At 34.7% G+C, this 27,518-nt stretch overlaps 1 protein-coding gene across 6 annotated transcripts in view; it reads left to right on the top strand.

The window, feature by feature from the left end:
• loaf (low-density lipoprotein receptor domain containing lost and found) overlaps positions 1 to 27,518 on the top strand; it is a 94,346-nt gene that overhangs the window by 57,576 nt on the left and 9,252 nt on the right. For all 6 annotated transcript variants that reach the window (XR_016317451.1, XM_089709605.1, XM_089709591.1 and 3 more), the window contains exons 2-3: positions 1,696 to 1,919; positions 21,574 to 21,718. Coding sequence is in view for 5 of the 6 variants with exons in the window: in XM_089709605.1 (XP_089565731.1) it covers positions 1,696 to 1,919; positions 21,574 to 21,718 (369 nt within the window). In the remaining variant the exon portion in view is untranslated. The remainder of the gene's footprint in view (positions 1 to 1,695; positions 1,920 to 21,573; positions 21,719 to 27,518) is intronic.

Here is a 27,518-nt window from a genome sequence, read left to right as displayed (position 1 = left end):
GTATTTTTTACAACAAAATAAATAAACATAAAATATTTCGTCTCTTTTGGTATTAATCAGGCAATAGACAAATAATATTGGTAGATGGCTATGCGCAATATCAAACAAATTCCTAACATCATGTTTTTTCTAACCACTTTTCCTAGAAAGTCTCATCGAAACATAGGAAATGTTGTAATAAAACAAATTGCGGCCATATTTATCCAGCAGGAAAGACTGCTATAAATTTAACTTTGATATATACGAGTTGCTGGCTATGGGTTTCTGGTTTTGAGGAAATTGATCGTTCTTCACGCTGCCAGAAATGTCCTTTGAAAGTAACATGGGAATTGAATAAAACTTATTGACTTTCTGAATATCGCATTATTCATTGGTCGGTAAAGGCTTGTCCTTGACGTGCGGTTTGTGAATGGCATAATGGTTGGGGAAATTGAGGTAATTTTCAGTTTTGGTGGAATGTATAGGTACTTTTATTGACTGGATAAGTTCATATTCGTTATGTAACATATTTCTACGAGAAGTACCTTATGTACCTTCAAGTACTCACTAACCACTGTACTGTATCTATATTAATTGTTATATTGAATAAAACTTACATGGCTGCTGGCGTGTCGGCAATAATTTCTTGATAAGAGATGTGTTCCCAACGAAAAATTCAGATGTATTAGCCCAGTGTTACGTTACCCTTATCAGGCTATCAGTTATGATATCAATGAGTGTATGAGAAAGGAATAGATACTAACGTACGCAAGAGAAATTCGATAAGATCAGATAATGGTTTCGTGGGATTATATCGGTTTTATGTTTAAGCGGCTCGTCCTGGATTCGCCAGGATAATAAACAATAGCTATAATATATAACAAGTGGTGAGTTCTGAAATTGTGCTCAATAGTTTGGCGCGTATTTTTTACAACAGAATAAATAAACATAAAATATTTCGTCTCTTTTGGTATTAATCAGGCAATAGACAAATAATATTGGTAGATGGCTATGCGCAATATCAAACAAATTCCTAACATCATGTTTTTTCTAACCACTTTTCCTAGAAAGTCTCATCGAAACATAGGAAATGTTGTAATAAAACAAATTGCGGCCATATTTATCCAGCAGGAAAGACTGCTATAAATTTAACTTTGATATATACGAGTTGCTGGCTATGGGTTTCTGGTTTTGAGGAAATTGATCGTTCTTCACGCTGCCAGAAATGTCCTTTGAAAGTAACATGGGAATTGAATAAAACTTATTGACTTTCTGAATATCGCATTATTCATTGGTCGGTAAAGGCTTGTCCTTGACGTGCGGTTTGTGAATGGCATAATGGTTGGGGAAATTGAGGTAATTTTCAGTTTTGGTGGAATGTATAGGTACTTTTATTGACTGGATAAGTTCATATTCGTTATGTGATATGTAATAGCTTATTGAAATACAAAGATAGTCACATATTATGATCATTTGTATTATTGCCATGAGCGAAGGTAATTTTTTAATTCTTAAAACAATCATTTGTAAAGAAAATAAATTTCTAAATGCTTTTTTAAAATATTGACCGTATGTATAAAATAGAAAATGATAATACTTACGTAGTACATTTACAACCCACCATCCACACCAAGTAATAGGTTTATTACAACATCTTCATACACCATACCTAAACAAATAAAGCAATAAGTCTAATTATTTCATTTTTCTCCACAGATTACATGGACTCGCTCTGCAAGGACCACTTCCTGCAGCGCCAGTACCGCAAGCTCGATGGAGGCGTGCTCTGGTCCCGTAACGAGCGCAACCTGGACTGCACGGTCACGTTCCAGACGCACAGCATCCTGCAGCGGTTCATGCTGCACTTCGACCTGCTGCAGCTGGACTGCAACGACCACCTGTATGTGTATGATGGGGCGCATGCAACCGCGCCGCCTAAGGTAAGATTGGATTGGCAATTTTTTCTATAATGTGATACTTATTACCTTTTCTGGGACTGTGGCAAAAGGAACTTATGTTTTCAGAATGTGTGTTGGTTATTCATGCAGCGTGCTCTGCAGCTGGGATTGATAGGTTTAAGTTACATTGCGCCGAATTGTGTCTTCAAAATTCTTACTTTCTTTTCACACTATCAATAAAATTTTAACGAAACTGATGTAACAGATCCTTAAGGCTTACTACAACCAGTTACGTTACTTAAGTGTGTTAAGAAAGAAATCTCAAATTCTACATCAATAATCACAGTGCCGTATCAAAAGAAATAATTTTCCGCTTCTCAAAACGAAAACCACTTTTTGAGACAACATATGTAGCAATATTCTATGAACCTTAAATGCCGCATCAATAACAGTTTAAACGGAACATCATGATAGTACCAGCAGAATTCTCCGAACCGAGGAAAATAGCTCCAATAACGTTATTATATCTGTACCGTATAACATATCAGTACCGACATCCAATTTGGAGGCATTCCAAGACGTCTAGCGCAATTACCCCGGATATATGGATTGTGCCGTTTCTACCTCTCATTTATTAAGGATGCCTGGAATGCTAATGAGTGTCGATCTCCATTCAATAGTGCGCAATTGTCCGTTGATTAAAACTAATTTCTTATCGCAATTTCCACGTTCAAATGGTTGGAATGCTGGATTTTCAGAGAATATTCTGGTTAAGTGGTGTTCTAGTATAGGTGTGAGGTGATAGTTAATTTTGTATGCAGCATTTTATTTGCTTTAAGATTTAGGTATGGTTTATTGAGGAGTCTTTCGTAGAAGATTATTTATTCCATTAAGTAGGTATATTTGTTGGAAATATTAATTAATTTCTCTAGCTTAAAATTTAAAAACGTTGATACACTATTAAATTTAAAAGTACCAACCACCCAATAGCAGAAATTCTCTAAAGTTACATAACCAAGGCAGTCCAAGAAACGCCCTGTCCATAAGTATTCCCTCGAGAATGTTAATGAGAGCCGAGGGACGACAGGTGTCTCGCAAACTAAATAATTAACAAACCAAAGACGGAACTTCGCCGATTTTAAATTCAAATCCGAGCCCGACAATGAACAAAGAATTTGCAGACAAGGATTGCCAAGTCGTTTTATAATAAGTGTTTTCTTTAGTTTCGGGACCTTTGTTTTATTTCTATTTAGATTTTTTTTGTATTTTGATGAAAACTTAGTACTTTAATAGTATTGTGACGGTTGTATGAATCAATCAATTCAAATATGTAATAATATGAAGTAACCAAATTACAAATCTATTTGAAAGACAAATCACGAAATTACATTTCATTATCATTTTTAAGCAACTTTTAACTTCAAAGACAAAAAATCGATACGTATAAAGTTTAGAAGAGGAAAATATAAAATTCTATGTACAAGCCTACACAGACGGTCCGAGGGTCCCATTGTATTCCAAGACCCACTTTTGTTTATTTCTCGTTATCCTAAACACATATAATTTGGTCCTTGACCTGTCCCAGCAAACATTGTCCAGGTATAATTCAAAAGGGAGTTGGATTGCTTTATTTTTAACCAGCTGTGTAAGGAGGGTTATGGTTTTGAGTGTTTTTCTATGAATGCCTAATAGTACGTATGAAGTAATCTTCACTATCCTTAGTGAATATTTTTTAAATGTTAAAATTGCTCTTGTAAGATTACAATCGGGGAAGTTTATACAGGGTAAGGGTAAGTCCACCTATTCTGATAAGATTGTATAGTTGACATCGTTTCTAACTGAATTGAATATTAAACACCTTATTCTAAATCGAACAGTTTTAATATCCATATTAATATTATAAATGCGAAAGTAACTCTGTCTGTCAGTCTGTTACTCAATCACGCCTTAACTACTGAACCAATTTGCATGAAATTTGGTATAGGGATATTTTGATACCCGAGAAAGGACATAGGATAGGTTTTATCCCGGAAATCCTACGGGAACGGGTTTTTCTTTGAAAACGCGGGCGAAGCCGCGGGCGGAAAGCTAGTCTATACTAATATTATAAAGAGGAAAGGTTTGTTTGTATGTATGTATGTATGTATGTATTTCACGCATAAACTACTGGAGCGATTTTGATGAAATTTGGCACAGATAACCGTTAGACCCTGAGAAAGAACATAGGCTACCTTTTATTGCGAAATATGTACCACGGGCGAAGCTGATTTTTTTGTAATTCCTCCAAATCTCCAAGACAGACAGTATATTACCTGTTTTAACAAATAAGAGACCCTTTATTCCTCTGACCCAAGACGAGCCAAGCGGTTAATCAATCTACCTACAACTATTTGTGATCGACGAAGATGGATTAAATACTATGCTTATAGGCTATTTTTGGATTTTGATCAAATATTTGTATTTTGCTAGTATTTCTGACTATCCTATTGAGTTTCACCACTGTTAAGATCACTCGTAGTTTCTTTAACAGATAGACAGATATGTACCGTTAGTTATGTTAACTGAGAGATAAGCTTAACAACACTTATCCAGAAGTTACGGAATTTTTTAACAGTCTTTCCCATTTAATAATTCATGTGTAATTGATTGAGATGTGGTGCAAATTGTCCATTTTCTGATTCATCCCGTGTCAGCGATTTGTCCCCGAGTTTTTAGTATGAATTCTTTATGCTTTGGCTCACTGATGAAAACAAATTGCGGGCTCCTCTTAATGGGACGTTCCATCATCCATTTATTTGAGAGGTTTTTAAAATGGTTTAATTTTTCTGTGAGTAGTGTTAATGGTGTTGCTTGAAGTGATATTGAGAAAAAGATATTTAGAGAAGACCTGTAGATTGTAGGCACATATTTTGTTCTACATCAATGAATTCAAAAATCTATAGTTTATATGTTATTGTTTCTGTTTGTGTCAAATAAAACATATCGTAATTGAATTATATTCGTGTATAAAATGTTTACAAATAACCATATTTTTTAATTATGTTTATTATACTAATCATGCTTCTGTGGTACAACGTCCATAAATGTTTTTAACGTTATCAATCATCTCTTATTTCAGCTCGTAATAAATTTTTTTAGAGAATGTTTGACCCCCAGTTCTTCAGCTTTATCCAAACAATTTCTTCAACATTATATTATGAGTAATTGACTGAGAGATTCACTGAATGTAGGTACTTATTCGGTATTGGTTGGTTTCCCGAAACTCCCAATTATACAGAAACTTACAGATTTCGTTTGACATTGCTTCCAATTTGCGATGTTAATTTGACAGTGAAAATGAAACCGAGTTCCGAGAAGTTGAATCTTGGAAAACTGAAATTGTTTGAATTGGCTGTTGGTTATCACTTGGAACTTTTTATAACGTACTAGCGGTCCGCCCCGGCTTCGCCCGTGGTACGTGTTTACGTTTTCTCTACATAAGAACCATCCTCGTACTTCAAGGAATATAATAAAAAAAGAATTATCGAAATCGGTTCAGCCGTTCTCGAGTTATGCGCTTACCAACACATTTTGCGATTCATTTTTATATATAAGACTAGCTGTTGCCCGCGACTTCGTCCGCGATTCGGTCGTTTTTCGTCATTCGTCGTTTAAAAAAAATACGTGACACTTTATTTTTGAATGTTCTTAATTGTCTCTTATAAAATTTAACTACATTAAAATTGAATACTCTGATAAGAAAATCTTAAAATCATCGAAAATCATAGACATCGAATATCTGAGGAAAACATGAATGAATGTGATTTAAATTCTACATTTCTTAGTAATTAAAATAATAATCTAAATTAAATGTAGATTAACAGTTTGAGCGCACCATTATAGAATATGTACCTAAGTAATAAATTACGTTAGTTTACATAATAACTTTACTAAAAACACGATGACTTTCTTTCGCGCTCGGTACCACAAACTAAACATGTTTGTGGTACGTGGCCCGCGTCACTTTACCCCCCACGAGTTCCCCTCCGTTGCTATGCGAAAATACATTCGTCGCCCTACTGTAGGAAAAATTGTAATACTGCGGCCTGGGCGTTATAACACGCTCAGGGAATTCCTGAGTGCTGATAGACTTCCGTCAATCAGGAATTTATACCAATTTTATATTAATATCACCATCTTGAGGAAAAGCTTCTAATGTCGATTTAAAACGCATATATACGGATTAACCTGATGAATTAACATGTTCTAAAATTGTGAAATGAGTTCAGTTTTAAATTCGAGAAATATTGATTTCTTGTATTCGATTATTCGTCGTAGTCGAATACAAAATATATTTAACACGTTCGCTGCGGCACAGATATATCTGTACTTTCCATTACTGCGTTACGGGTCGTTTTAAACCTTGTCCTATACCAGAGATTGTGGCGGCACGAGGCATATTAAACCCCACCGCCCGTAGGAGACCAAAATCCTTTTTTTGGCGCCAAATAAGACAAAGTGTGCGGCTTTTGTCGTGATTATTATTAACAATGAGTTCATTAACCTAAATCTACCGCCGCCCGTGGTTAGATTAGTTAGTTTAGATTCTATGGGTAAAATAAAATGTGGGGTCTGATGTACCCCATACCGCACTGAACAATAGCAGTTTTTCATATAATTTAGTGATGGGAAAAGAAATATCGATTTTATTTAATTGTATTTATTTATCAAACTTATGGATGTTTTTTTATTAAAACAGGCCAAACCAGAATATTGTTTGCAACCAGTGCATTCTGTGAGAATTTCCTTTACTTTTTTGTCGGCCTCACGACTTGTTAAGAAGGTGCGGAGTTTTTCGTAACATCCTACACATCTCCTCTTCTTTGATCCCTTTAAGAGATGATGTGCCTTGTTTGTTGGCTTGTTGACTTGGGCAAGAGTTAAATTTTGATGAGCCATACACCGATTGCCGGGTGTTTTGGATTTGCCGCTAGTTGATTCAATGAACAAACACACTAATAGTAATCATGATTATCAACCTATTTGAAGAAAGTTACTCAACATGTCACATTCACGTTTCTATTAACGATATTTATTATAACGAGTAGTTAGGATGTTTGAAAATTAGGTACCTGTATCCACATTCAAGTCCTTCTTTGTAAAAGCTTCAATAAGTTGTTCCACAAATAGTCTCGAATGCGTTGCACAACACTAATCGCGTGAAGCTAGCTTAGGGTGCGGTACGAGGTGCGCGGTGGTACGAGGTGTTCGCAACCTCGTTCCGCACTGTGTTAGAATTTTTATTTGTACAGTGCGGCACGAGGTCTAAGAAACCCGGTATTAAGGTCGGTATACCATTGAACTAGGAATCAATAGCACATCTCAGATATATAGATATCACTTTCCTACACTGAACCAGATGGAAGTTATGCCTCCCGCACGACAGAGAAGTTTAAGTTTTTTCCTACCGCTATAACGACGAGACACGGACAGGGTGTTTCAAGCCCTGTTTCGCAGCGAACGTGTTAAAGAAACTTAGGTTGGCCTTCAGGCAAAAGGGATCCTATCAAATGATAAACTTGACCTTGTATCTTAAAAGTAAGAATGAAAGGAGCATCTGATAATTGTTGAGCACCAAAGGATCATTTAAAACGCAATACTATAAGAGCTAATATTGTCTAAGAACTGTTTAGATTGCACATGTTCCTCTAAAACTTAAAAGTAGTGATTTCAAAGGTTCCGGCGTATCTTCAAACGAAAGCCGACTCCTTACTCCACTTTAAAGCATTACAAAAAGAACATACTACTTAATATCGCCTATACAGAAGATGATCTGTAATCAATTGTGAGGTTATAAGCAAACCCACTTTTATATTATTTTGTCGGACCACACCACCGAATTTGTAGATTGATCTTCTATGTTTACCTCTAAGTCATTAAGACTAAGTATGTCGAAATCTGTCTGCAATAAGACGGGCCTCTCGCTATTCGTCCGTTTAAAGAGACCAATAGTTTCAATTCTTAATCTTTCATTAAACAAACTTATTAATCGTTCTTGTCTCAAATAATGGTAATATTCGCGTCCCTACTCTAGTCATTGCTTATGCTCATGTTCATCTTCGAGAGATCGAATAATATTATGGTGCACCCTTGTTTAGTTGTTTACTCATAGGTTGAAGTTACAATGTTCGGCCAACAGATGCCGCTAGGTGTATTCACTCGCATATTAACTCGCGCTATAGAAATACTTTTAATATTTCATAAGTATTTTTCTGGTTATATGAAATATAGTTTGATTTTTTACAAGTGTGTGAGTGTTTTAATTCAGTGATCCCCTAGTGATTCAACATTGGTGCCGAAACCCCGGAATTGGAATTTGGACTGGTAAATTGTGGACTTAGAATAAATTGCAGTGATTAAAGACTTAGAAAATTTACGAACATTTCTTCAAACACTTAGAATATTTTCTGGACTTAGTAAATTTTGCATTTCTGGACTTAGTAAATTTTGCAGTGATCCGACACTTAGAAAATTTTGCAATAATTTCATGGACACTTAGAAAAATTTCGATGTCTGTGCTTGGGACTTAGAATTTTTCATCGAGTTTATGTCAAGGACTTAGAATTTTTTCGTCGAGTATATTTTGAACTTAGAAGATTTCTTATACATACTTTGCTTGTCACATAGAAGATTGCATTTTGGACAAATATGGAAGCACATATGTCAATTCAATATGACCTTTTTGAGAAATTGAAGAAGGCGGAACTGAACTTCCGGAAGTCACCAAAGGAAAGAATTAAACCATCATATATTGAGACTCGTTTAGAGAATTTGGAAGACTTATGGAGAGAATTTAAAGCTGGTCATCGGAAGATTATTGCTTCAATATCTGCAGCGGAAAAGCCTAAGACTAAGTATTTCTCGGATGATTTATATGAAGAATTTGAGGAATTCTACACAACGTTTAAATGTGTCTTGAAGGATGCCTGTGCAATTGTACCTAAAAGCAATAATAATATTCCTAGTGTAACTAAAGAAGAAGTGAAACTTCCCACCATACAGCTACAAACATTCAGTGGAAAGTATGAAGATTGGCAAGCGTTTCATGACATGCACATTTCTATTGTTCAGAATAATGCATCTTTGAGCAATGTTGAAAAATTTCATTATTTGAAATCCAGTTTAACCGGAGAAGCTGCAACTTATTTGAATAATTATGCTACAACGGATCAAAATTATTTGGAAGCCTGGAAACAATTGGTGAAACGTTATGACAATAAGAAATATAATGTTAATACTGTTATGAAAAGGCTTTTTTCACAAAAGAAGATAACACATGAGATTTCAACTGGATTGAAGAGTTTAATCGATACTACGTCATCTTGTTTAACGTCACTGTACAACATGAAAATTAAAACTGATAATTGGGATACATTTATCGTCTATTTTGTTGTTACTCGGTTGGATGCGGAAACTCACAGATTATGGGAGAATCATGACAGTCAATTGAATCCAGAGGAATTGGCTACTTGGTCACAACTTTTATCCTTCTTGGAGACAAGGTTTAGAACTTTGGAAAAGTTTGAAGCTGTAAAGCATACACCAAAGTCTCAGCAGACTACTCCCGTTGTTAAACATAAATCTTTTCATAGTTCCATTCAACATAAGGAATCTGTTGACAACATTTGTGCATTGTGTGAAGGGTCACATTTTATATACAGCTGTAAAAGCTTTCTTCAGCAGCCAGTGAATGCCCGTCAAAGCACAGTAGAAAACAAAAGATTATGTTTCAATTGCCTCTCATCTACTCACACTGTTAAGAAATGCCGCCATTCAACCTGTTGTAAAAAATGTGGAAGGCGACATCATTCGCTGCTTCATCGCGAAAGGGATAATGCGCAAGAGATTCTTACGCATAATCAGCACTCACAGAACCAGGACAAATCATCCCCATCAAACTCATCAACTGAGACTAAGATTTCAGCCCATTTTTCGAAAGTGAACCCCGTTCCATTGTCAACTGACATTCATGTGTCAGCCCATACCACTAGAGATAGTCATCATGATGTGGTTCTCGCCACAGCTATAATCAAAGCGTATTCTAGAAATGGTGTTAAACATATAGTGAGAGCGCTGCTTGATCAAGGCTCACAAGCATCGTTCATTTCTGAGAAAACTGTACAATTACTTGGACTTCCACGCATTCCCATAAATGGTTTGGTGTCAGGTCTTGGTGAGGGTTTATCTAGGAGTAAATACATGGTGTCATTATTCATTGAATCGTATCACAACCCGTCTACCACAATCCAAGTAAATGCTCACGTTTTAAGTTCGTTGACTACTCATATTCCATCTCATAGATTGCATACGCCCAGTTGGCCAGATGTACCTCTTACATTGGCTGACCCAAGTTATAATATTCCAGGTAAAATAGACGTTCTTTTAGGAGCTGATATTTACAGTGAAATTTTACTTAATGGTGTGCTTAAAAATTCACAGGGTCTAGTAGCGCAAGAAACTACATTAGGATGGATTTTATCGGGTAAGCTTCCCCAAAGTTCAGAAAGATTAACAAATAGAAGTATAACTATGCATGTTCAAGAAAGAAGCGACGAGCTTTTAAAGAAGTTTTTTGAAATGGAAGCAGAACCAGACAGTATAGAAAGAAAATTATCGCCAAGTGAAATAAAGTGTGAAGAGTTATATGACGCAACAACTACGAGAAATTCAGACGGAAGATTTGTAGTTAAGCTACCATTCACTAGTGACGATCCTCAATGCATGTATGGAAATTCAAAAGACATAGCAGTAAGAAAATTGAAAGCGTTAGAAAGAAGACTTAAACAAAATTTAGAATTATACGAAGATTACCGAAAAGTTTTAGGTGAATATTTGGAACTAAATCATATGATAGAAATTAAAGAGACAGATATCGATAACCCCAAGGCAGTTTATTTACCTCATCACGCTGTAGTAAGGAAGGAAAAGGACACTACTAAGGTGAGAGTCGTATTTAATGCATCATCGAAAGGTGTCAATGATGTATCTTTAAACGACGATCTGCACATAGGTCCTAAACTACAGCAAGATTTGAGACATCTGCTTATGAGGTGGAGAACTCATCGTGTATGTATCATAGGTGATTTGGTGAAGATGTATCGACAAATATTGGTGAAAGACGAAGACACCAACTATCAAAGGATCGTGTGGAGAAATGACTCAAATCAACCAATTAAGCATTATAAATTATTGACCTTAACTTTTGGAACTGCTTGTGCTCCTTATTTAGCAGTTAAGACATTACAGACATTAGCAAAACAAGAGCAGCTCAGGTTCCCTACTGCATCGGATATTACTCAGCGTGATTTTTACATCGACGACTTAATGACCGGATGCGAAAATCTAGATGAAGCTTTACACATATACGATGAAATGAATAGTCTAATGAAGTCTGGTGGTTTTCAAATGCAAAAGTGGAGTAGCAATGACACCAACTTTCTAAGTAAAATTGGTAAAGATAAAATGAGTGATGATTCCGTACGCATCAAATCAGATAATCAATTTAAAGTTCTCGGATTATCTTGGAATAGAGAGACTGATAATTTCGAATATACAATTAATTTACCAGATGGTCAACATCCTGTAACGAAGCGCCAAATATTATCTGATATAGCTCGATTATATGATCCGATAGGTTGGATAGCACCAGTAGTAGTTAAAGCAAAGATATTTATACAGAAGGTATGGAAAGCAGGATTAGACTGGGATGCAAATTTGACAGAAGACCTATTGATAGAATGGACTAATTTCAGGAAAGAGTTGAATGATCTGAAGAATATCGTAATTCCACGCTGGCTTAATACAAGCAAAGATTGCGATATGGAGCTACACGCATTTTCGGATGCTTCTAAAGCTGCATACGCAGCAGCAATTTATCTACGAGTTGTTAATAAACTTGACAAATCTGTGCATGTTACCTTAATCACAGCGAAGACTAAAGTTGCACCTATCGACAAAGAAATATCCATTCCACGATTAGAGCTCTGCGGTGCGACACTTGCAGCTAAACTCGTGTCTGAGGTCGCCCAAGTCATGGGTATAATTAAAGAAAATACTTACGCTTGGACGGATTCAACTGTAGTCCTTGCATGGTTGAAAGGTCACTCATCTCGTTGGGCTACATTTGTGAGCAATAGAGTATCGACAATACTTACCATTTTAGATTATAATCAGTGGGGACATGTACCTTCGGAATCGAATCCAGCGGACTGCGCCTCTCGTGGTCTTAAATCTACAGAATTAAAGGATTACTCACTTTGGTGGAAGGGTCCTGACTGGTTGTGTAATTTTACAATTGATATCGATCAACCGATTATACCAGATACAGAAGAAGAAAGAAATACTAAATCATTTTGTGTTCAACGTCAGAAGGAAGAAGATTTTGAGTGGATTAGATTTTCGTCGTTGTTTAAAATGTTGAGAGTCATGGCATGGTGTCGTAGAATTTTTAATAGAGAAAAATCTAAATTACCGAAGTACTTAACATCTAATGAATTGAACGAGACTTTATTTATGTGTATCAAACAAGTTCAACACCACGAATTTGCTGAAGATATAAAACATCTGTCATCAAAAGGCTACGTTACAAAGAAGAGCGTTCTTCACAAACTCACGCCTTTTTTGGACGAAAAAGGTATTGTGCGAGTTGGTGGAAGAATTAAACAACATCCTATTATTATTCCCGGAAGAAGTCATTTGGCTACACTAATAATTTCGGATACTCACAGTCGTACTCTCCATGGAGGCCCTCAACTCATGCTCAATGTTATTAGAGCAAAATATTGGATTCTACGAGCAAGAGACCGTGTCAAAAAATTCTATAGAAGTTGTATCACATGTTTACGTCATTCTAAAGCTCAGAAAACGCAAATAATGGGTGAACTCCCAGATGTTCGATTAAATCCGAGCAAACCGTTTAGATCTGCCGGAGTTGATTACGCTGGACCTATATTAATGCGTTTCTCTCCAGGTCGTGGTTCCAAAGCCTATAAAGGGTACATTTGTATTTTCGTGTGCATGGTGACCCGAGCTATTCATTTGGAAGCAGTTTCTGATTTGACGGCAAAAGGATTTATAGCTGCATTCCGAAGATTTACATCAAGGCGAGGTCACTGCCAGGATTTATATAGCGACAATGCTACCAATTTTGTAGGAGCAGACAAACTCTTGCAAAGCATGTTACGGGAGGCACGTAAAGAAAATCCCAATGAATTAGTGGATTTGTTGTCTTACGAATCTACGACGTGGCATTACATCCCTCCATATTCGCCAAATTTTGGTGGATTGTGGGAGGCAGGGGTACGATGCGTTAAAACACATTTGCGTAAGGTCATAGGTGATAGTACGTTAACCTACGAGGAACTTACTACTGTACTTCACCAAATCGAAGCTTGCTTAAACTCGCGTCCTATTACTTTACTTAATGACAATCCAGACGATCCCCTACCCCTGACACCAGGCCATTTTCTAGTCGGAGAACCCCTCATTAACATTCCAGATGAAAATCATCTTGTCCAAAACATATCTCATCTAGAGAGATGGAAAACAGTACAGAAAATGGTTAATGAATTTTGGACAAGATGGTCCAAAGAATATTTAGTAACGATGGCCCATCGTCAAAAATGGACCACTAAAACGCCTGAACCAAATATTGGCGATATTGTTGTTTTAAGAGATGAACAGCTGCCGCCTTGTAAATGGGCATTAGGTAAAATCGTCGACAAACACCCGGGCCCAGATAAAATCACTCGTGTAGTTACTGTGAAATGTAAGAACGGTCTATTTAAACGCGCTTTAAGTAAAGTTTGTGTATTGCCTAAATGATTATTTTTTTGTATCCAAGTTATTTCACGGTGGGCGGCAGATCTGAGCACGTCTAATAAGTTTTTTTTTGTTTTACATTAGGTAATGTTGAGAAGTTATTTTCGGTTTTATTTTTTACTTTTATTATTTATACTTTTGTATTGTATCGAGTAATAGATCTGTTCACAGAGAATGTATTGTAGTGTTAAGACCGTAACTTCATTTTTCTTTGTATAATTTGTTCACATATAAGTATTTATATTGATAAGGAGGACAAGTCCTCGGTGGGCGGAATGTTTAGTTGTTTACTCATAGGTTGAAGTTACAATGTTCGGCCAACAGATGCCGCTAGGTGTATTCACTCGCATATTAACTCGCGCTATAGAAATACTTTTAATATTTCATAAGTATTTTTCTGGTTATATGAAATATAGTTTGATTTTTTACAAGTGTGTGAGTGTTTTAATTCAGTGATCCCCTAGTGATTCAACACCCTATTATTTGTCAAACGGTCTTCATATTGAGTAAAAGTTTCAGAATTCTCGAGATAAAATATGACGATCGTGATCAGCTGTGAGACGTAATTCCCTCTCAGTGAGGGTTTCGGTCTCACGGGATAGTACAATATGCCATTTGCGATCAGCTGTGAGACGTTATATATACCCTCAGTGAAGGTTTCGGTCTCACAGGATAGTACATGCCGTTCGCGGTCAGCTGTGAGCCGCAATTCTCGTTGTGAAGCGGTTTCAGGTTCGGCATAACACATGTTGTTTTCGGTCAATAGTAAGCCTCTTATCTCTAACGATCCTTGAGAACTCTTATTTCTCATTTTCTTAACTTTGCTCGAATTTCGATATATAAAGATTTTTTAGGTGGCACTGATGCGGGTGAATAAAAATTAAAACGGACTAAGAGTGTTATAATCTCAATCATCATCATCAATACATATAATAAAATTGTGGAAAAGTGGTGTCTGTACAATTAAAATATGTAGAAAAAAATTAGCAGGTGTTATTATTATCGAGAAATCGAGAGAAACCATTTTTTTCTCTTAAAAGCTCCCCCCCTCCCACTTCCCGAACTCCGATTGACCGTAATTTATTTTTCCTTACATTTTTATCATATCCTTTTCTAATGGGTTTCATCCTACTGCGATTTTTTTTTGTTTCAAAAATTATCTACCCTGGTGTATAGGTAAATTTTCCACATAAAATGTCCTTTAAATTATGTCGTATTATATTTTTAACCCCCGACGCAAAAAGACTGGTGTTATGTGTTTGACCGCTATGTATTTCTGTGTGTGTGTGTGTGTCTGTCTATGGCACCGTAGCTGGCTAACAGGTAAACCGAATTAGATGCGGTTTTTTTTGTTAGGCAGAATATTTTCCGACGCTGGTTCTTAGATAAAGTGTATCAAAATTGGTTCATCCACTTATTATACCTACATAGGGGTAAAAGTGGGAATGAAAAAAATGAAAGTTATAATTTATTTTTAAAGATCGTCGGGAAGTTTATGAAATTATTTATTCCTTTTTCTATACACTTTTCTTCGTCTAAACGGTTTAGTTACGTGCTCTCTCTCTCTTCAGCCTTTAGTTACGTGCGTGAGACAGGAAAGATCTAATTTGGATTTGTTTCTGGATTTGATAAAAACTGAGTATCGATTAAGCTGATCAGTGGCTACTGGCTACACCATAGATTATTAAAAACATCCGTTTAAGAAAGGAAGGAAATAGAATTTGCTCCTCTCCCCCCCCCCTGGTTCCTAAAAAATAATATGACATAATTTAAAAGAAATTTTACGTAGAATTAGTTAGGCATTTCTTTTTTGATTTTCGATATTATATACTAATCATAATTTTTAATTACAATATGTAGTAACTATTTGGTATAGGTTAGGCATTTCATTTCTTGATTTTCTTTAATAATTTGGTACGTAAGTTTTTTAGCTCAGTTTAGTAAGAAATTTTAATAACAATTCTTTTAATTATTTATGGTAGTACAACAGTACAGTATGGTTGTACGTATTTACTCAATAATTGTATGTTAAGTAGTAATTCAGCATGGGCGTAGCCACGGTGGGGCTGGGTGGGGCGCTTACCCTGGCTTTGATCTGGTAGGTACTAATTGTGAAGGGGAGTGGGCGTGGGCGTGGGATTGGGACTGAACGTGGCATATGGCGTGGGAGTGTGAGTGGGCGCGGGAGTGGGAGCATGAAAATAAAAATGATTTTTTATTGTTGCCCCACCCTGAGCCCATGGTCATAGGTCCCATAGTCACTATTCCACGTGAACGAAGTCGCGGGGACAGCTAGTAGACAAATATAATCAGAAAGCTTTGAACTCCTAAGCTCAACCATAAAAGATAGACATTTATGATGTCGGGAGATATTTTTTATATAATATGGAGAACATTTCTTTCATACTTGATTTCTGTGTAGCTTTAACCATTAAGATACACGCATTAAGAACGCACACGCGACGAAAGCTTAAAAATGGAGTTGCTGCTCTGCTCACGAATATGAAAAATAATTGTACCAAGTTTCGTTTAAATCCGTCGAGTAGTTTTTGTTTCTATAACGGTTATACAGACAGACAGACGGACAAACATTTTTGACGTCGATGTCGATCTCTAATCACCTCGTGATAGTTATTTAGGAAATATATTTCATGTGCAGAATTGACCTCTACAGATTTAATATAAGTAGGTATACATATATTTAGATTCCAATTTCCATGTAACGTTAAATTCGACTATATAATAACTAACAGACAACGCAGGTTACTCTCGTTTCCGTAAGTTGAGGCGGCTACATATTCGGTCCTAATAACATGACTTTTTGTGAACGAAACGACAGCGCGGTTTAATTCGATGGCAACACCATCAGAAAAAAGGAAATATTTTTAACGTTGAAAAAATATTATGATTTACACTATTAATACTATTTTAACATTAACACAAAATATAAGACTGTGAGTGTGTAAAAATAAATCCAGCTAGTTTCACATCACACTTATGTTTATAATTAGGTATACGACATGAAAATATATTAATTACCAAGCAATAATCATACAGATAAATACTGAACAAAAGTATTAACAGTCAAAGTATATTTTTACTAACAACATGTAAATGATGAAGGAATAATAATTATCAACGAACTAACCTTTTTGTATTAGAGTCCCGCCTCGTGATCGAATTATTAAAACACGAAGATTTTTAAAAATGTAACCAATGAACACAATCAATTTTAGATTAACTGTAATGGTGTCTAGTTTGACTTAAAATAATATACATCTACCCTCACTTTTAAAAATGTAGTATATTCACACGAATTATATAAGCGCACCTTATAGGGAAGGGAAGATTTATTATGGGTTAAAGAGTTAAATAAATAAATAACATAATTATATTTAAATTATTAATTTTTAACATTGTGTCCAGTAGTGTTAACATGTAAATTGATTTGATTTTTACGAAATCTCATAGATGGCGCTGAATCAAATTTGTCTTTATAGTACTAAGATTCATTAAACAGTTTCTCTGCCCAAATTACGTAAATGACGTAGTTTTTATAGTGTAAAGCTAGATAATAGCATGGCTTACTCAAAAACAACATTTAAACATGAGTCTTTAGATTGTACGCTGTCGTAGTACACGGAATACGTAAGAAAAGTAAAGGTTCACAGCTCCTCCCCCGGAGGTGATAGCATGATAATATGTTTAAAAAAACCTCACATGACCTGTTAGTAATATTCATGCAAAATTTGAAGTCAATCTATGCAGTACTTTTCGAGATTAGCTCGGACAAACATACAGACAAACAGACAAACAGACAAACAGACAAACAGACAAAAATTCTAAAAACTATATTTTTGGCTTCTATATCGATTATAGATCATGGATTATGTATTCTTTTAAAAAAATATTCAATGTACAGTTTTGACTTTCCTACGATTTTATTATATGTATAGATTATGTTTATAGATGTTGGATTTTCTGTTTTCTGTTTTATTAATGTGAGAATAGTTTTTACACAACACTGCATTCGTCAACACTTATCAAAAATGGCTGACCATGAGAATATGACTTTATCTATTCTGTAGTCTGAGGTGATTCTTAAGTACGAGTATGATTTAATAAGCTTTAAAGAATATCTTAAGTAAAGCATTGCAAAAGTAATTAATCAATTCAACATAGCAATGGGAACAAAACCTAACGAATTAAACCTAGTTCAGAGTAACAAGCTCACAGTTAACGCCAACTTCTTTTGAACTCTTAAGGTTATTACGGTAATAGCGAAAGTTCCGTATTTAGACCTCTGTCAAATATTGTTGAGAGACTCGAAAAAATTAAACGTGGTGATATTAAAACGTGTAATTCCCCTTTTGTCGGATCTTAACTACGCTTTTTGAAGGGAGTAATTGCTATGGCATTGTTTATTTCACTCTTTGCTGAATTTGTTTCATTTAATCAAAGGTTGTAATTGTTCTGATTTAATTTTAATTACGATTGTTTCAAATATTTGTGTGGCGATTGGACATATTGTTGAGTGATAATTGGAATAAATCCGATTTGGAAATTGCTGGTTGCTAAGGGGCTTCGAGTGAGAATGGAATTAAACAGAATTGTAGCTTGGTTTGATCTTTTGTTTTTGGAAAATCAAATGGTTGATAATATTATTTAATTCTTACAACCAAAATTTGTAGCTTACGATTTATTAATTTAACGTTCTTTTTTGTATTTTTTACGTTTATTAATTAGATGAAACACAAAAAAATAAACAGCCAAAGAAATATATAACCGTGTAGAACTAGAATAGATCAATGAAGAAACATAATAGATATTATGTTTAGTATGCTATAATTATTAGTACTCAATACCTACAAGGAATTATATAATATACAAAGTACTTAATATAATATATAATAATTATACAAGTGGATTAAAATAGTTTCCACTAACACGTGTAAAATGTTAAATAACGCTACCGAAGCGTTGTTAGTTATAAACAATAAACTTTAACAGATCAAAGGGGCCACAGGAGAAAGACAAAGGGCAAAGTTGTGAGTTGTGACCACCTGCCTAACTACTAACTATGCTACCTTGGTCATATTTGTTGATGTGGTGCGTTTGATACTGAGATTATGGTTGGGAATGTTTCAGTATAACTTTGTGTTATATTCGTAATATTACATTCTGACACATAAATAATCATTTCTGTAGCAGTTACTACAATATTTAAGAATAAATAAATTTATAAAGGTAGGTTATAGGTTTGAATTCGTTACGAATTAGAAATAGCTTTACTTCTCAAAGACACTCCTCTTTGTAATACTCAGAAACTTATTAGTATATTCTTCTTAATCTTCTGTCAAAATATGGACTAAAAATTAAGTGTTATAGAATGCCTAATAAAAAAGGCCTTAAATTTTTTATACTTCTTTCAGGCGGGAAAAACTGGCTTTACAAAGCATTTATCTTCATACATATTTAAGTGAACATGGAAAGTTAAAAATATGTATACATACTAGGTTAAAATCATCTATTCTGTTTGTTACAAAGCGCTTTGTTACGCATACAAAGCTTTGTTAGCGTCAGCATGTCGCTTTGCAAATACCTCTATTAATTGTTTAAAAGTTCTAAATTTTTTGTCTATATTCGAAAAAATAACATTTTGTATATATTTTGTTAGTTGTTGCTGTGTTATAAGTGTTCTAAAAAAGTTTACAGAATTAACATTTAAGTATAGAAGATTTTTATTTAAGTATATCAGTTGAAAAGTAAATTTTATCAAATAAAATACGTTACCTTATTATATTTCAATAGCATACAAATTAAAGCCTTTAATATGTATTAAAAAAGGACTATATAATAGTAAATGTATATAATTGTACACAAGATGAATATAATAATATTCTAATAAGAAGCCAGGTAGTTTTTCGTCTAGATTGGTTGTCCTCCTAAACCTTGAAAATTTACATGTAGAAAGCCAAGAAAAACATTTTTGTACAACTAAAAAATTGTTCTATTTAACAATGCAAACAAAGATTAATACTAATTGAGACGTCGCAGCATAATGTTAAAACGCCACGACTCGAATAAAAAATACACAAACAGCCAAAACAGCTGTTGAGAAGAATGAAGTTTTAAAGCGACATGAGCCTTATTCAGCGCTTAATAATTCGGACGTGGACAGAAAATGCAGCTGCTTTAAATTCAGCGGGCGTTCTGTACGAGCGCTTTACATCATGAAAGTTATAAGACTTGGAGCGCTTACTCGCTAGGAAATTGACTGGGCTAATGTGACTTGGTGTTTTAACGGGTCGAGTATAGCTGTTTTATTCTAGACCGTATTGGATATCGATGCAATAATAGTGCTTAATTGTGAACTTTAGTTCAGGTTTAGTTATGTATGAAGTGGCCGTTACTAGAATTCAGGCGAATAATCGCTAATATAATAACCGTGATCATCTTTCCACTTTACATAATTATTATTGTAATGAAACATATATTCGGCAAAGTATATTGCAATGTTTTAATACAATTTTTAAATACAGCAATTCATAGAAACCTCAATTTAAGAAGTTTACAAAGTTTATCAGTATCTTCTTTCTTAGACAACAGGAAAAAAGTTAAAAATAAATGAGGCTCGATTATTTATATTAAAGTTAAGGAAAATCAAATTTTTAAGACGATAATTATATCTAATAAAGTACACAATTCAAAAGATCTCACAAAAGGTATTCCAAACGAAAGGCAAACATCCAACATGCCTGAAAAATAGCTTCCTTTCTTTAGAAATAACACTGTGTTTAAAAACAAAGGAATGTAATAAAGCCGGAAGGAACCTTCCATAATAGAGCTATAACCTTTATAAAGGTGTAAAATATTCGATCTCCGAGGAAAGAATACGAATTCCTATAAGGAATTTTAATATACCGTCGACTTAATAAAATTCCCAGCGAAGGATCGGGTCTGGAATGCAAAATTTTGATGCAAGTAGCTCTTTTGATGCACGAGACAAGGGCGGGGTGGGGGGACGTGGTGGGGGGTGGTCTAAATCCGGGGTGGTCACGTCTCCCCCATATCTCTCTGAAATATGACAGCGATATAAAACCCCGATCGCTCACTAAGCCCGCTCGATGAAGGAAATATTGCTCCTCGCTGGTTGGATGATATAGACTTGAGGTTTGATGATTTTAGTAATAAGAGAGCATTATGCAGATTTGTTTAATTATACGCTGGATTTAGCCTACGGCATAATATGCTAAGTAAACTATGGACATGCTGAACGCCTTACTGAATTTTAAAGACATAATTTGGCGCCGACAAATCTTCGTTTACACTTTTAACGATTTCACTCATTTAGCTGTTAAAAAGATTGAAATATCGAAACATTACGTAGACACAATCAAAAAACAAATATTCCTAAACCCAAATAAAATATTAATGTATTCAAAATAAATAAAAAAATAATAACTCACGTGAATTAGTTTAAATTATAAAATTTAAATATTTGTATGCCAATTGTTGGCGAATTGTGCGGACGTGAAATTTATTATAACTTTGCTTTGTAACCACAATTCATACAAATAAATCATTTCATTTCATTTCATTTCATTTCATTTCAAAAATATTCTCCAAATGTAAATTGATCAGCGTCGCCCATATGCACACACAAATCCACCATCCTTATCTCTGGATTTCGGTCTCAAGTTGTCTTTTTTTCATGTATTATTCTGATTTTATTTTTCAGAAGATGCCATAAATTCTTGTGTATTCCATTATTCTCATCTACTTGTATGTGTATTCACGTATTTATATTGTATATAATGTATAAACAAAATTACAGGCCGACCTCTCCTGCCGGAACACCAAGCAGCAGGTCGGCGCGCTGTTCACGCGCAGCAACTTCGTGACACTCAAGTATGTCACAGACAACTGGGGGACTGACGCGAACGGCTTCAAGCTGGTCATCACGGCTGTTAAGGACCCCAGTGAGTGATTTTGCTTATTGACCTTGCTTGGGGATACTATCAAATAGCAGTGGAACATGTTCGGGATTTTGCGTGATTCTATTTTAAAAAGGAGGATTGAGTGAATCAGTATGGTGCGTATGTTTGCTTATTATTTAGGAAACGATTATAATTTTTTTTTAATAAATATTAGGGTAATCAAAATTGTGGTTAGATTCTCTTAGCGTTCATATTACAATATAATAATAGTTTATATCGCAGTAATATAAAACTTCCTGGAAAATTCTGGGACAATAAACAATCAAACCAGCTTATTGTAAATTAAACTGATTTACTTGTTGCGATATAAATTTTATCAATAGATTAATAATAATTATTGTGAATTGATAATAATGTGCGGGTTGATTGAAATACATTTAATAGAATATAACAAAGTTCTATTTTAGGTATCGCAGTTCCGAGGATAATTATTCGTGATGGATTTATTTGAAATATCTTGTGTGAATAAAATATATTGCATGTTTGATAATCTATGGATATGTTTGTTAATTTGCAAAGCAAAAACTGTTGGACTGATACTATTGTCTAATCCATCATCAAGTTATAGGGACAGTTTAGTAGTCATCATATGCAGCTTCTGTTAGAGATAATTACGATGCCTCCTAAGTATACTGAGTCAACTAACAAATTTAGGTATTTTCATATTTTTATAAAAACGAACATGATAAATCGTGATCTAAACGTTCGTGTTAAAAAAAATTAAAAAAGTACAATAATTACCGAGATAATTTCACGTATACTAAATCAATTTCAACATCAGTTAAAATCGTACATCGTAAACTGATCTAAATGACATTGTACCAGTGTACGCGGGGCGTGAGGGGGTACACAATAAACTTGTATCGATATACAAGTTTATATCGGCTCAGTAGACTATGAATGGCGGCAAGTAAGCTCGCCATTTTAGATAATAATTGTTCTTTAACATGTTAAATTAATAATATTAACAGAATGCAGTCAAACAGGGCGCGAAAATTTTAAAAATTTACACAGGAATCGATGATATTATGATGATTGATGACATGAATGAATGATATTATGGTTATTGTTTTTTATGACAACAGACAGCAAAGAGAGGCGCTAATGAAATTTCCAGCTGTGTTTTCAAGTTTATAGAAGACACGGTGGGTAATGGTGTCAAAGATTACCGGTTTAGGTCAGACAACTGTGGAGGCCAAAATAAATAGAAACAGAATTATATTCTTAATGTATTATAATATGTATAATATATCTATAACAAACTTTGAACTAGCTAGTTCAAAGTTTGTTATATATTAGTCATAGCTTTCTATTAGTGGGTCCAAATGAAGGCGACAGTATGCACGCTATAATTGAAAGACAGACGAAAGACAGCTACAGCTTTTAGTTTTGCCAAATCCGATGAAAAGCCATACAAAGTTACTAAAGTGTCTCACTCACTTTAAATCAAAGCTATAACTTATAAACAACTGGACAACTACCAATGATGGATCAAAAATGCCTTGGAATAAAGTAACAGAAGAACTAGTTTAAGCGGATTATCCATATAGGCTGTTTTGTAAAACGAGATACCAAGATGTTGTTACAAGTAGATAGATTGTGTAAAGATATCAAAAGCTACACGAAATAGAAAAGAGTTAAATATTGACGTAGATAATAATATTTCTTTAGCTTATCAGATACCCATTCCTGTTGACCAAAATAAGCACAAAGATTTGATGGATCTTTGTAAGACACTGGTAATTCCTAAAGAGTACCTATCATTTATTTTATAATAATTTGATTTCAACGAACTCTAATGCAGCTAACGACAGCGATTCTGACTTATGATTATAGATATATGACTATAATTTGTTAAAATTTATATTTTTGTGTATTAGAAATGCCTTAGACTGTTACGTTATTAATTTATTTCTCTTTGATGATGGAACATTGTTAATTTGTTAAATGTTGATTTGTTTTTACTTGTAGCTTTTAGAATAGATTCTAATGGATCTAACGACTGATTTTTAATTTGTTAAGCACTAGAAATGTCTGGATTACTACGTTATTAATTTCTATAATTTTCATTATTGTTAAACGTAAGTTACCAATTGATATTTTTTAATAGCGATTTGTTCACGTTGTAGCGTTTAGTAAAGCTATTATGTTAAAAAGATATTCCTACTTAATTATGGCTAAAAATACATTGTGATTCTTCAAAATGAGTTGTTATTGGTTTCTTATTCATGTTCTTCTTCCTAGCTTTTATTAATCCCACACATCAAAAGGTATTACAAAAAAAGATTCCTAAAAATAAACCTCAGTAAATTACATTGGTCCAGTATACGTTGAGGTTTCAAATGTTAACTTTGCTAATTACTTTCCTAGTATAATGAGTCAAGTGACATAATTTCAGCATTTTATTATTTATTGAGATAAACAAACCCGAAAACAAACAAAAGTAAAATTAAATTAATAAAATGACAATCATTATTTCATGTGATTTTGGTGTTAACGATAGATTTTGATGAACAACGTACATAAATATAACTGGTAGTTAAACCATTTCACTATTGAGTCCCGCCGGCGTATACCCAGCCATCTACAAAAAAAGCCATTTAAAAACAAAAATCAGCAAAATCATTTTATACCAAAGGAAGGGCTTACAATTTTTATTAAAAAAAAAAAACATTTACTTTGTTTCGAATTAATTTGATTTCATTAAAATACAAACGATTTGCCTTCAAATCACTCTCCTGTAAAATTACTAAAATGTCAGTTGACTCATTATACTTAGGAGGCATCGATTACTAATAGTTTTTTATTTCAAATTAAAATTTAATCAAAAAAGATATAGTAAGTCATATTACCTATGCCCCTTCGGAGGTTCGTGTAGATGAAACAATGCTATAAGGAATGCTGTAATATTATATCAATCGCGTATGAATTTAGTAATTTAGAGTTTAATTTTAAATGTGTAACAGTGTAACTATCCGCATATAGTTCTGAATTCTAATTATAGAAATGAAATTTTCATCGATTCAACTCCTAAGTATTTTCAGTAAATATTATCTGTAATCTAATCCACATTATTCAGGAATTCAAAGAAGAAACCTTCAAAGATGTCATAGATTTAGATGAATTATATTTCTCTGAAGATTTGGATAATATTAATCTTTTGAATACTAAACGCGATTTGAAAGAAACGCTTATTGAAATTGAATTCTCGTTATCCTCTTCACCTGAACGAATATATTTGTAAGGTCTAATGGCTTCATCTATTGCTTCGAGCGTTTCGAATCATGAGTCCAATCTTTCTTATAATATTTACCATGTCTTGGCAAATATGCTGTAATTTTAACCAAGTATTTGTGTTATTTATGAAGGAAATCTAGAATTCTATTTTGATTGACTTTGAGAATTATGACGTAACCTCTAAGGCCCTTCGCTCATGGAGCTACTCAAAAAGAACTAGTCACAAACTCAAATTACTAACCAGTTGCCTGAGCGTCACAGCCCATACATGTTCTATGGAGATTCGCACACGACGCGACTAGTTACTAACTGGTAAGTAACGCGTTAGCAACCAATCACGCGCGACGCGTCGTGCCGGTCTCCACGCTACTGGTTTCCCGAGTTTCTTTGTTTTTTATGATAAAAATGAACGAGCAAACATTGACAAGTGACTGAAACCTTATAACTTGAGTAGCGTTGTATGCGAGATACAATTTGTAACTGGTTTGTAATCGTAATTACTGATTAGTTCAGTCATTTTTGAGTAGCTCCATGAGCGAAGGGCCTAACTGTTAAGAATTTACGTTTGTATGCTGCGGTTGAACTATATTATGGGAATATCGTATAATCATTGCATAGATATTTTGACATACGATTGTGCATTTCTACTAACTTAATCTTTTCTTTGGAATCCAAATGAGTTTTCTGAGGATCTTTAATGTTTATCGTACGTTTAAAAACATTTGCATCATTTTGAATGATAGAATGTTGCAATTTATCATCACATGCGTTTGCAACTACATTCACTATAAGTTATATAATTTCATAGCTAAAAACTAAGCCATAAATAATTAACGCAGACTTAATGCGTATAAAAACTTCATAATCGTGATTTAAAAGTTTAAAACAGGGGACCAACAAAGCACACGTGTAAGCATTCCCTGTGCGTACATTGCCTTTCATCAAAATGCTAAGCGAGAATAAATACCGCTTATTTCGCGAAAATTTCAGCCTTTGTTACCATTTTGAATATGTTACGAGTAACGTGCTCGTAACATATTCAAAATGGTATTCGTATTTACTCTGCTAAGTTGGGTGAGTTTTTGCGTTCATTTAAACCAGGTAGCCGAGGTTTCTGACTTCTCTTTTTGGAGTAACACTTGTGTTTTCACGTACTTTAAAATCCTTAATTAACGCTGGTGAATTGTGATAATACGTCTCTTCTTTATGTTTTATTTTAATTAAATATTTTGCGGCAGGAAAATTTAAGAATAATTCAGAACAAACAATAGGAAAATTAGAATTAAACTCGAGTGAAGGGGTTTGTTATTCCTATTATCAACCTAATTCGTTTCCCCTGCCTCTCATCCGACGACAGCATCTTAAATTCCAACCCTATTTAATATTGGCAACAAATTCTCACGTAAATGCTATTTCGCTTAAACCCTTCCCATTATTTTAGTATTAAATCCTCTTACGCAGGAATTCATTCATATTCCTCTGTTTGAATGTACAGATCTCTTTCCTCTCCAAATATTACTCGTACGTAACGTATTACATCAATTAGATTTTCCACCTGACTGCGTGGAAAAGTACACGGCGAGATATTCCGTAACTTTCCACGGGCTTCTGGAATATTCTACGGGAAATAATTGTGTTTATAGTTACCGTCATATGGATTTAATCTAAGTTTGATGCGAACTTTTGTATTCAGTTATAAGTTAGAAAATAATATCATTGCGTGTGTATTTTACAAAGTGATTGATATTTTCTTTTGTTATGCTTTATATAGATTATTATTGCCATTGAATAGTATCATATATATATAAAGCTACACTACCACTCACTCACTCACTCACTGACTGACTGACATCGCTTTTCTCGGAAACTACGTGGAAAGTTGGGGGGATTTTGACGTGATCGTGTAGAGGTGCGCCGAGTGACCAGAGGAAAAATATAGCGATCTCGATCATCTTCGAAAACCAAGTGGACCCCTGGAGGTGCGCAAAAACAGTGATACCTGGAGGGGGGGTGTCTGAACAAAAAATGCTCGGAACTGGTGGCGATTACCAGGGGAGGTGGAAAAGTGGCAATTTTCGCGAAAACAAGATGGCCGCCGTACTTTGCCAAAATCGCCGTTTATGAATCCTTACGTCTCATATTTGGCACACGTGCTCTGATCGAGCCGGCGAATCGATCGGTGCCCCGTTCGAGTGCCTCCGGGCCCCCGTTTCTGACTTTCATACATTGGAAAATCCAACGGCCCGCGGAAACGGTGCGAGTTGGGTGGGGGGTCCCGGAACTAAAAATGATCACCACCCTGGGACGCTACCAGGGAGCCATAGTGGGTCGCTCGATTTTGGAAATTTTCCATTTTTGACGCAACCATAAAAACGTAAATTTAGACGAGGTGGCGCAACGGAGAAACACACCAATGATGCATTCATACTCGCCCAGCTCCCAGGATATCCAGAAAAATCCGAAATTTTGAACTTTCTCACAGCCCGCGGAGACGGTCAACGGCCCGCGCAAACGGTATCAGCTACATCTGGGGTGCTCAAACTAA

Source organism: Colias philodice, chromosome 2 (assembly GCF_061535455.1).
Source record: "Colias philodice isolate Cphi_HAF_F1 chromosome 2, ilColPhil1 Martin Lab GWU primary, whole genome shotgun sequence".
Taxonomy (NCBI): Eukaryota; Metazoa; Arthropoda; class Insecta; order Lepidoptera; family Pieridae; genus Colias; species Colias philodice.
This window is presented reverse-complemented; position numbering and strand designations above follow the sequence as displayed.